Genomic DNA, 11,439 nt, shown 5'->3' with positions numbered 1-11,439 from the left:
AACACATATCTCGTGTTCAACAGATCTGCTGAACACAACAGATTTCTTGTGTTCAACAGTCCATTGAACACAAACATGTGTTCAACAGATGTGTTGAACACATATCTACAGATCTGTTGAGGTTCGTCTAAGACAAACCTCAAACAGACGACCTTCTTCGTCTTCTCAAACGAAGACAAGGCGAGAGGAGCAGCTCCTCAGGCGAGGAGCGCCTGAGAAGCAAGGTGAGGAGCAGATTTGCTCCTCCTCCGTCGGAGAAAAAGCTGAATGAAAAAAAAATGGGCGAATCAAAGGTGGGGGTGGGTGGTGGTTTCCCGCGGGTGTATGGTGGCGGATGGGTTGTCGATTAGGTTTGATTAGATGGTTTTAAATTTGATTTTGTTGGGTTGAATCTGGTTTGATTTTGTTAGGTTGAACCTGGTTTGATTTTTTAGGGGTATTTTAGTTTCAGGCAAAAGGATTTTATAGGCCGTGAAATTAGAGCTCAGAGGTTCATAGGCAAAAATAAAATTTAAGAATTATGATAATAGAAGACTCGAATGTCAGGGACGACGGGTAAAAATAAGTCCCATTACATCAATCCAAATATTTTGTGTTAATCCGCCAATGAAAACCGAAAATGACACGTAGACTTGCAACCAGCAAGTAAAAACAGTGACTCAGAGAAGCACAGACAGTCAGTGGCACACTTCTGTAAATCTACCCAACATCAAGTGCCAAAATTCCCAACAGCCCCAACCACACAACTAAACCAACACGCCGAGAAAAAAAAAAGTTTTAGTAAACAGCACACTCACACCACCATAATCATCTTCTCCGTCACACTTTTTCTCTCTCTAAAACCACCGATTATCTCTCTTAATATTTTAGATTTCGCGACACTTCTCCGCTAAAACGCCGTCGCTTAATCTTCATTTCTCTTCCACTAACACTTTAATTGACTACACTTACTCTACTAAATCTCGTCGCTAAAAATAATAATAATAATTACTCGCTTAATTTAAAATTAAAGACATTCGTCAGATCTGAGCAGTGCCACACCAGATCCGGCGGTGTAAAATGGAGGAAGCAATAGAACTGGCGCGTGCAAAGGACACGAAAGAGAGAATGGCGGGAGTGGAGCGCCTCTATCAAATTCTAGAATCGTCGAGAAAGAGTTTGAGTTCGACTGAAACAACGGCGCTTGTGGACTGTTGTTTGGATCTTTTGAAAGATAATTATAATTTTAAAGTGTCTCAAGGTGCTTTAATGGCTTTAGCTTCGGCTGCTGTTTTATCCGGTGAGCATTTTAAGTTGCATTTCAATGCGTTAGTTCCTGCTGTTGTTGAACGGTTAGGTGATGCTAAACAACCGGTTCGGGATTCGGCTCGACGACTCTTGTTAACGTTGATGGAGGTTTGTTTTCTTGTTTAATTTAATGTAATTTAATCTGTTTAATTATTAGTACTTAAGTTAACTGCTTGTGTAACTGTAAATGCATGTTTATTGTTTTTTTATTTTAATTAATGAAGTGTCGGTTGCGCAGACAAGATTTATTGGAAAATTCAGGACTTGTTTTGAGTGAGTTTGTTTGGTTTTTGATTATTGAGCGATATGTAACTGTTATTTTGTCTATCATGGCGTTGCTTGTTAGGTTAAGCAATTTTAAAAAGGCCAAACTATTTTTTAAATCCAAACCTTTACATCTTTTATGCAATTATGACTAAAATTTTAAATTTTATTTTATTTTTTAAATCTAATTTTTTGCGTTTTTTTTATGAAATGCGATCAAATGTTTATATTAACCTTTTTTTAGAAGTTAGATAAAAAAATTGAAATTTGGTCGTAATTGATAAAAGACGCAAAGGTTTGGATTTAAAAAATGAAATTCAAAGTTTTGGTCACAAAAAAAACAACCTTTCAAATTGGCCATAATTGTAAAAATTAGAAGGTTTGGTCGTAATTGATAAAAATGCAAAGGTTTGGGTTTAAAAAGTATTTAGGCCTTTTAAATAAATGCATGTGGTTTTGTCTGTACTGTATAGCTATTGGCTTTTGATTTCAATGCATATGCTGAGAGTAAGGAAATAAAAACAGGAAAAGGACTTGAGTTAGTGAATCTATGTGTTTTAGGTTTCTTCACCAACTATCATTGTTGAGAGAGCGGGCTCTTATGCCTGGATGCACAAAAGCTGGCGGATTCGAGAAGAATTTGCTAGGACTGTCACATCAGCAATTGGTCTTTTTGCCTCTACTGAGCTTCCTCTTCAGCGGGCTATACTCCCTCCTGTACGATCAGTATCATTTCTGATGAATATGATAATTTTTTTATGTGGTCAATATGTTCTGTTAGATGTAAGAAGTACATAATTTTTGGGTTCTTTTTGGTTTTCAGATTTTGCAGATGTTGAGTGACCCTAATCCCGGTGTTAGAGAAGCTGCTATACTGTGCATTGGGGTTAGTTCAACTTTTGGCATGGCATTACTGTATTCAATATTGGTTGAATAACATAAGTGTGGGCTGTGCTTATTGTGAGACGATTGTCTGGTCAGATTAGTTTAATCTAACTTTTATCTTTCAGGAGATGTATTCACAGGCAGGGTCTCAGTTTCGTGATGAGCTTCAGCGCCATCATCTACCTATGTCTATGGTGATTATTCTTACTCAATTTAAGATCGCCTTGTGGTAATCTGAATATGCTAATGTAGATTGGTTGTAGATGAATGAATTATTTGGAATCCCCTCATATCATTTATATGCAACCGCTAACTGGTGTATCCATTTATTTTACACTGAGTGCAGATGAAAGATATTAATGCTAGGCTAGAGAAGATTGAACCACAAATACGCCCTGCAGATGGACCTACTGGTAATTTTCCTAATCTGGACGTGAAGGCTATGAACCTTAACCATAAAAGAAGCAGTCCAAAGGCTAAGAGTTCCACAAGAGAGGCGTCTCTTTTTGGAGGTCAGCTTTCTTCGTTTTTTTCTTTCAATTTTTTTGTTTTGGTATCAATGTGCATCTATTATAGGCTTAACCTCTCAGCATCATATGCCATAGTGGAAAAATGTACACAAGTTTTTGATAGAATATAATTTTTTTCCACCTTTTGCAGAAATGCGACAAACCGCGATAGTTTCTGATATTTCTACTGACTTTAATTAATGTTTACTTGTGCTTAGGAGAAAGTGATGTTACAGAGAAACCTGTAGATCCGATCAAGGTTTACTCAGAAAAAGAGCTAATCAGGGAGGTTGAGAAAATTGCTTCTACTCTTGTTCCAGAAAAGGATTGGTCTATCCGTATAGCTGCCATGCAGAGAGTTGAAGCTCTTGTTTTGGGAGGTATGCATTTCTTCTTTACTATCATCCATCTTCTCTCTGCATCCATGCACATATTTTAGTTTCTTCAATGTAATTTTAATATCACCGATCTAATAAATAAACACTGGAATACCTGGTAAATATCACGTCGCTCTTATGAGCCAATGAATATTTTCTCTTGAAGGTTGTAAATGAGGCTTATAGAGTATCTGCCAACAATGTTATTTTTACTTCATTTTTTGTTTGTTAGTTAAACTGCTGTTGTGTATGTTGGTAGAAAACTAGCACAGGCGTTCTTAATGTAACAGTTTGTGTAACTTTTCAAGAAACAAAATATTGATTTATATCAGGTGCTCCTGATTATCCATGTTTTCGGGGACTTCTGAAGCAACTTGTTAATCCTTTAAGCGCACAATTATCTGATCGAAGGTCAAGCATCGTGAAGCAGGTAATGATGGTTCTCTTTTGCTACATGTATGTTATTACTACTAATCTTTTCAGTGGATCAGTTTAAGTTTGCTATCATCTCTCCATGAATAATATGGATTCATACTGATATTTCCTCTTAGCTGCTAGATTATAAAAGACTAGTCAGATTGGTGTTGATAGATTTAAAGGAAACTGTTTATGTTCTTAAGCCCTCTTAGAAGACTCAGGCCTCTCTAGCTTTAGCTAATTCATTTTTCTTTCCTAGGCTTGCCATCTATTATGCTTCTTGTCAAAGGAACTGTTGGGAGATTTTGAGGCATGTGCCGAGATGTTTATTCCTGTAAGTTTATTCTTCTACTTTTGCTTTTATATTTATAGACCCAAAAAATTTCACATGTTATTGTACGTAAAAAAAGTTAATTTATCTCATGTTAATCAGGTTCTTTTCAAGCTGGTTGTGATTACTGTACTTGTAATTGCAGAGTCTGCAGATAACTGTATAAAGACGGTAATTACCTTTGTTCCTTTTCCCCTTAGTTGCCACAATTGTCTTATAGTCGCTAGATGCGATTCCTTGATTGTATTCTTTTCTGGTTTCAGATGTTGCGTAACTGCAAAGTTGCTCGTGTGCTTCCTCGCATAGCTGATTGTGCGAAGAATGATCGCGGTGCTGCGCTTCGTGCAAGGTTTGGCTGTTTGACTTATTCTCTATAAATATTGGCTGTGGTGTTATCGAGTTACCATCTATTTTTGTGATTTTTTAGTTTATTCCCTTTTTTTGTATTGCAGATGCTGTGAATATGCTCTATTGATACTGGAACATTGGCCTGATGCTCCAGAAATACAGAGGTCCGCTGATCTCTATGAAGACATGATAAGGTGTTGCGTTGGAGATGCTATGAGTGAGGTATGCATGTGTAGACCCTCTTATGTTTGTGAATTGATATAGCAGCTTAGGAGTGCCTGTCGGCTATCTCATTTAAATTAAGAGCTGATTATATTTGCCCTCTTCTGAAATCCAAAAGTTAAATCTGTATTGGTGATAAATGCAACTGTTTATTTCTTAGCTTGTAATGAAGCATCATTTAAAGCATGCTAATTATTGGATTTGGCTTTATGGATGTGCCTGTTAATAGACTCTGGTCCCAAAATGCTGGCCAGCATGAATCAATAATGTCTATCGGTTTTCTTGTACAAGGAGATAAAATATTAAAATAGGGGAACCATACTTATTAAAGGCGAAAGGCGCCCGCCTCTCGGTAGGAGAAGCCCCTCGGCCATCGCCTGATGGGCCTCTCGCCTGAGGCGCACCTTTAATAACTATGAGGAGAACAAACTATAACTCACTTGTAACCTCTTGATTATATGCTATAACTAGCTTGTAACCGCTTGATTCCATTATTTATCGGCTAACTTATTGCAGTAGCATTTTGAGTTTAGGGTCTGCGCGTTTGTAGAAAATTATTACATGTATGTCTGAGTTCTTAATGAAACATGTAAAGTTCAGCTTGAAGATTCTGATGTTACGGATGTATTTTATTTTGGAGATGGTTGGAAATGTTGGGCTGTGCAAATATCACACACATTTTTGTTAGTTTGCTGCTGTGAATGGTAGTACAGAACATAAACTTTTGGATCTTTTATCTGTTTGATTCAAGAATGTTACATGTGGAGTATTCTGTATATGATGACTGCTAATACATAAGAGTTCTCCACATTCAGAGTTGGAGCAAGCTATTTATTTTCTCTGCTTACTTTTTCATTTGTTCCTCTTAGGCGGCTAAGTTGTGCAGCTCCATTTTGTTATTATGTTTAGTCTTCAGGTGTTTTTTCTTCAATATAATTTCACCTTCTCCCACAAAAGAGAATGTCTTGTTAATTGTTATAACTGGGTACTTGCTATAGCATTTGTCTTGTTTTTTATTTATTGATATTGTTGCTAAAATTTCTTCTAGAGTAAGAGTGCTATTATACTTTGGAGTTTTTGTTATTTCTGCCAACTAATTAAATTTTGAGAAAATGTGGAAGAGTTTCGTGTAACTGTCAAAATAAAATCTGGAATACTATAGTATCATATCACGGAGTGCTTCTGTCATCATTCACATGATATCGTATGTTGGATACAAATGTTGCTTATATAAGTTATCTGCCATTGCCTTTTGAACTTGCTGCTTTTCTAGTAAAGTCATTTTTGAATGTCTTCTTTGCTCATTGATATTGTTCCTATAAAGATTTTCAAAGAATAGTAATTTGGAAGAGAGGTGCTTGTTGTGGCTGAAAATTTGCTTTTCTATGAGAAGCTTTGATGGAATCACAAGTTGAAAACTTTTTGAAGGCAATATTTCTCAGTGTATCTCTCTTTTAAATGCTTATCAACTTTGAAAAGTTATGATGTTTTTACAGAGATCTCCATCATGTATTTCCATTTTCTGTTTTATTCCTGGCACAAAATATATGTTAAATTGAGTAACATACCCCCCCGGCATAATTCATGTGCTTAATAGGTTTTAACCTGGCAGGTAAGGTCAACTGCAAGAATGTGCTACAGAATGTTTGCGAAGACCTGGCCGGAGCGTTCTCGCCGCTTGTTTTCATCATTTGATCCTGTTATTCAACGGGTAAACCTGTCTTTTTTCCCATTTTAAGTTATTTATAATCCATTGAATAGTTTCTGCCACTTTAATTGCGAGAATCTTTTCCTTTTCTGACTCTAATAATATTTTTATGCAGATTGTCAATGAAGAGGATGGGGGATTGCATAGGCGACATGCGTCTCCCTCCCTTAGAGACAGAAGTGCACAATCGTCATTTACTTCTCAAGCATCTGCACCTTCAGTCTTGCCTGGATATGGAACTTCTGCAATTGTTGCGATGGATAGAACGTCCAGCTTGTCTTCTGGAGCATCTCTGTCTTCTGGGTTGTCTCAAACAAAGACTCTTGGTAGAGGTGCTGAGCGTAGTCTGGAGAGTGTACTGCACGCAAGCAAACAGAAGGTTACTGCAATTGAGAGCATGCTTAGAGGTCTTGAATTATCTGACAAGAATCATGCTACTCTTCGATCATCTAGTTTGGATCTAGGTATTGCGTGCCTTTGCCTACAAATTTATATTCTTTGATCAGAAAAATCAATTTTTGATTTCTGTGACATTGACATTTTTTTGATAATGCAACAATTTATCTATGCAAGAAACTAGTGAGCTAACTTAGAATCAATCTTTTGAGCGGTTGAATTTTTCTCTTATTGCCCCTAGCGCAGGAGTTGACCCTCCATCATCTCGTGATCCACCATTTCCGGCTACGGTTCCAGCTTCAAATCATCTCATGAGCTCCTTAAGCTTGGAGTCAACTACTGCTAGTATCAGCAAAGGTAGTAACCGCAATGGGGGCTTGGGTTTGTCCGACATTATTACTCAAATTCAAGCATCTAAAGATTCCGCTAAATTATTACATCAAAGTAGTGCAGCAACTGAGTCTGTGCCAGTCTTCTCCTCATACTCAGCCAGGAGGGCTGCTGAAAGACTTCACGAAAGAAGTTCCATAGAAGAGAATGACATTAGAGAGGCTAGGCGTTATGCAAATTCACACATTGACAGGCAGTACACAGATATGCCTTACAGAGAAGTAAGCTACCGGGATTCTCATAACAGTCACATTCCCAATTTCCAGAGGCCACTTTTAAGAAAGCATGCAGCTGGAAGAATGTCGGCTGGGAGGAGGAGGAGTTTTGATGACAGCCAACTTTCTCTTGGTGAGGTGTCAAATTACGTTGAAGGTCCTGCATCTCTTACTGATGCATTGAGTGAAGGACTTAATCCAAGTTCTGATTGGAATGTCAGGGTTGCTGCTTTTAATTACCTCCGCTCCATGCTACAACAAGGCCCTAAAGGTATCCAGGAAGTGGTCCAGAATTTTGAGAAGGTAATGAAGTTGTTTTTCCAGCACTTGGATGATCCTCACCATAAAGTTGCACAAGCGGCTCTTTCGACACTTGCAGATATTATTCCATCTTGTCGAAAGCCTTTTGAGAGCTACATGGAAAGGATCTTACCCCATGTTTTTTCACGGTTAATTGATCCCAAAGAACTAGTCAGGCAACCATGCTCAACAACTCTGGAAATTGTCGGAAAAACTTACAGTGTTGATACTCTGTTACCTGCATTGCTCCGCTCACTAGATGAACAGCGATCACCAAAGGCTAAACTGGCTGTTATTGAGTTTTCCATAAGTTCCTTCAACAAGCATGCTATGAACTCTGAAGGCTCTAGTAACACAGGCATCTTAAAGTTATGGCTGGCTAAGCTGACTCCACTAGCTCATGACAAAAACACTAAGCTCAAGGAGGCAGCTATTACATGCATTATATCTGTTTACACCCACTTTGATCCGACATCTGTTCTTAATTTCATTCTCAGTCTGTCAGTCGAAGAACAGAATTCCTTAAGACGGGCTCTTAAACAATACACTCCTCGCATTGAAGTAGATCTAATGAACTTTTTGCAGAGCAAAAAAGACAGACAACGCTCCAAGTCTTCTTATGACCCATATGATGTTGTTGGAACATCTTCAGAGGAGGGATATATCAGTATGCCAAAGAAGAGTCATTACTTTGGAAGGTATTCAGCTGGTTCCATTGACAGTGATAGTGGCAGGAAGTGGAGTTCCACCCAAGAATCAACCTTGATCGAAAATACAGCTTTTGATGATTCTCAAGAGAATTCGTATCAGAATTTTGATAACACTTCTAATGTTGAACTTCATAGTTCCAAAGTCAGAGATTTGACATACATGGCCAATTCTACCACACAGAATGCTGCTTCTCGGGTTGGCCGCACTGAAAATGTTGACAAGAGCTTAAGTTTGGATGGGTTATCCAATCCTCAACTGGACATTAATGGGCTAATGATTTCTGAATCACTGGTGGATGCTGAAAGTGTTGGTCATGATAATGATGTTGCTCATGGCTTGGACCTTAACCAACATAAGCCTGGAGCTGTGAAGTTCAACGCCTTACCTGATTCAGGCCCTAGCATCCCCCAAATTCTTCACCTGGTGAGATATGTAACTTCACCGATTTCCTTATTACTAATTAATTTTTGGATAGAATGGTTGCTTACAACAACAAATTACAAATTGTGATGATCTACCACTCTCCTTTTGTAGATTTGCAATGGTAACGAAGAAAACCCTTTGGAATGTAAGCGCGGTGCACTTCAGCAGTTAATTGAAGCATCTATTGCTAATGATCATTCTGTTTGGTCCAAAGTATGTTCAATTTTATTTCCAGCTCTCTAATTTACAATTTTTTTTTTCCTTTGCACTTTGAATTGAAATGATCAATTTTCTTGCTTGGAGTTAATAATTGAAATTCACTTTTTTGCACACTTTAGAATTCATGCTAACCGTCATTATGTCTTTTGCAGTATTTCAATCAAATTTTGACTGCTGTACTTGAAGTATTGGACGAAACAGAGTCCTCAATCCGGGAAGTTGCTCTTTCATTGATTGTTGAAATGCTAAAAAATCAGGTATGGTTCATTAATTTTAAGTTCTCTTTTCCTTCCACTTATTGTTCTTGCATGATTAATGGTGAGGGATTTATATTTTTGTTGCCACCGTTATAGAAGGACGCTGTAGAAGACTCCATAGAGATTGTGATCGAGAAGTTGCTACATGTCACAAAGGATGCTGTTCCAAAAGTAAAATTTTTGAAGAATTTTTTTTCAACTTTTTTTCTCTGTATGTTTGCTTTTTCTTGTCTCAAATCTTTTCTTCACCATGTTCAGGTTTCTAATGAAGCTGAGCACTGCTTGAGCATTGTGTTGTCTCAGTATGACCCATTTAGATGTTTGAGCGTACGTACTTCCATAACTCCTGGCATGAATCTTCGATGACTTATGTTACTTAAATATCTCAACAAATTAAATAATATGTGGTTTCCATTAAACTTATTTTTGTTTAAGTTTTAAAGTAACCGATGCAGTGGGTAACTTGTATTTCAGGTCATTGTTCCTCTATTGGTGACAGAAGATGAGAAAACTCTTGTGACGTGCGTAAACTGTTTGACGAAGGTACACCTTTTAATATTATGCTTAAGTTGCAATTATTGCTCTCCACAACATGCTATTTTCCGAGTTGAATTTCATATATTTTGCATGTAATTTTGCTATTAGTAGTCGTATTATTATTGAATCATGGATCATATCTAGTAAGCCTTTTATTTCTCTCCAGCTTGTGGGCCGACTCTCACAGGAGGAACTAATGACTCAGCTACCATCATTTCTGCCTGCCCTTTTTGAAGCTTTTGGAAACCAAAGTGCAGATGTTCGCAAGGTAAAAAACATGCGATGCTTAATTGTTCCTTAAAAATCTTTTTTTTACTGGTTGAATATTTTCATTTATTGTTTATTGGCGTGGTACAGACTGTTGTTTTCTGCCTGGTGGATATTTATATTATGCTTGGGAAAGCATTTTTGCCGTACTTGGAAGGGCTTAACAGTACACAGCTACGGTTGGTGACCATTTACGCAAACCGGATATCGCAAGCCAGAACAGGTACTGCAATAGATGCTAGCCATGCGTAGTTTGGTTTTGTCGAGAACCGGTGATTGTGAGTTTCGTGTGTGTCGGCTTATCCTTGATTGTGTATTTTGTATATTTGTGTGAGTGCATTTGTGAGAGCGGTTCTTTCCATGTATCTGTTATTGGTAGATAATTATTCTTATTCTTTTTTTCCCTCCCCCTATTTTTATTTGTTCTATAGTTGGTGTGTTTGGTTTTGGAGGGCTTTAGTGGGAAACAGATGTTTTTTTTGCAAATATTGTAATCAGTACTTTGAAAAGAAAGTGTTAGCAAATATATGGAAGATAGAAATGTTTCGCCCCCGTGAGAAATCATATTTACTTGTTTCGTCTAAATCGTATTTAGTATGTATGGTGTATTAGAATTTGTATTTATATACTGTTTTGCGTGACTAGTGCTTTTTGAACATTTAAACTGTTACTGTTTTATTATAATTATTGGAGAGGATGAAATTTTGGCGCTCGTGGAAGGAATTGATTCTACGATCTCCTTTTGAACCAGCTCATTGGTTGTACTGTTACAGTTTTCGGTGTTGATGTCTGTCAATAAAATATTGTTTTTTTTTTGCCAAAGGTCAATAAAATATTGTTGATTATATTAAAATGAATTAAAATTGTATTTTTAAAATTGAACTGAGCTGTTTTTATAAAAAAATTAAATCTTTCATATTAAATCAATTAGTAACTTATTTAATTTTAGTTTTTTTAGTTTGATTTAATTTATTTTGGTTCGATTAGCATAAAAAATGACCTGTTTTTTTCCCTAAACTATACTTAATCAAAATAATGTGTAGTTCTTACAGTTTCATATCGAATCACATTAATTTTATCGCTTCACTTATCTAATTCAGCGCACAATTGTTGTAGGGGAAGTTGTAGTGGACTGAAGATTTTTATAGATGTGGTGCCACCACTCTAATGGCAAAAAATATTATGCGTTGCTTCAAATTCAACTAAGAAAATATTCAAAGATCATTTTTGAGTCATCCTTCTAATTATTTAGTTAAATATGATTTACGGATTTTTTTTTGAGATAATGCTATAAGACCAAACAAAATCATTCACTTATGTAAGAAGGCAAAATGTTTGCTCACTATGTAACCTAACTAAAATGGTAAGACTTTAAT

At 36.8% G+C, this 11,439-nt stretch overlaps 1 protein-coding gene across 2 annotated transcripts; it reads left to right on the top strand.

The window, feature by feature from the left end:
* Window positions 1-732: 732 nt before the first annotated feature.
* On the top strand, window positions 733-10,624 carry LOC126654707 (CLIP-associated protein). 2 transcript variants are annotated; one of them, XM_050348657.2, is made up of 21 exons: window positions 733-1,395; window positions 2,113-2,268; window positions 2,375-2,437; window positions 2,562-2,630; window positions 2,783-2,948; window positions 3,164-3,325; window positions 3,655-3,752; window positions 3,999-4,073; window positions 4,173-4,241; window positions 4,334-4,419; window positions 4,523-4,640; window positions 6,253-6,351; window positions 6,464-6,812; window positions 6,991-8,783; window positions 8,895-8,996; window positions 9,155-9,259; window positions 9,359-9,430; window positions 9,518-9,586; window positions 9,734-9,802; window positions 9,963-10,064; window positions 10,154-10,624. In XM_050348657.2, exons 1-21 carry the CDS (start codon window positions 1,060-1,062, stop codon window positions 10,313-10,315), a joined length of 4,320 nt encoding a protein of 1,439 aa, XP_050204614.1. In that variant the 5' UTR covers window positions 733-1,059; the 3' UTR covers window positions 10,316-10,624. The 2 variants fall into 2 exon arrangements, with proteins under 2 accessions (XP_050204614.1, XP_050204613.1); XM_050348656.2 differs by having other exon boundaries at window positions 736-1,395; window positions 9,356-9,430.
* Window positions 10,625-11,439: the final 815 nt, after the last annotated feature.

The sequence above is a fragment of the Mercurialis annua genome, linkage group LG7 (assembly GCF_937616625.2).
Source record: "Mercurialis annua linkage group LG7, ddMerAnnu1.2, whole genome shotgun sequence".
In the NCBI taxonomy this organism is placed as follows: domain Eukaryota; kingdom Viridiplantae; phylum Streptophyta; class Magnoliopsida; order Malpighiales; family Euphorbiaceae; genus Mercurialis; species Mercurialis annua.
This window is presented reverse-complemented; position numbering and strand designations above follow the sequence as displayed.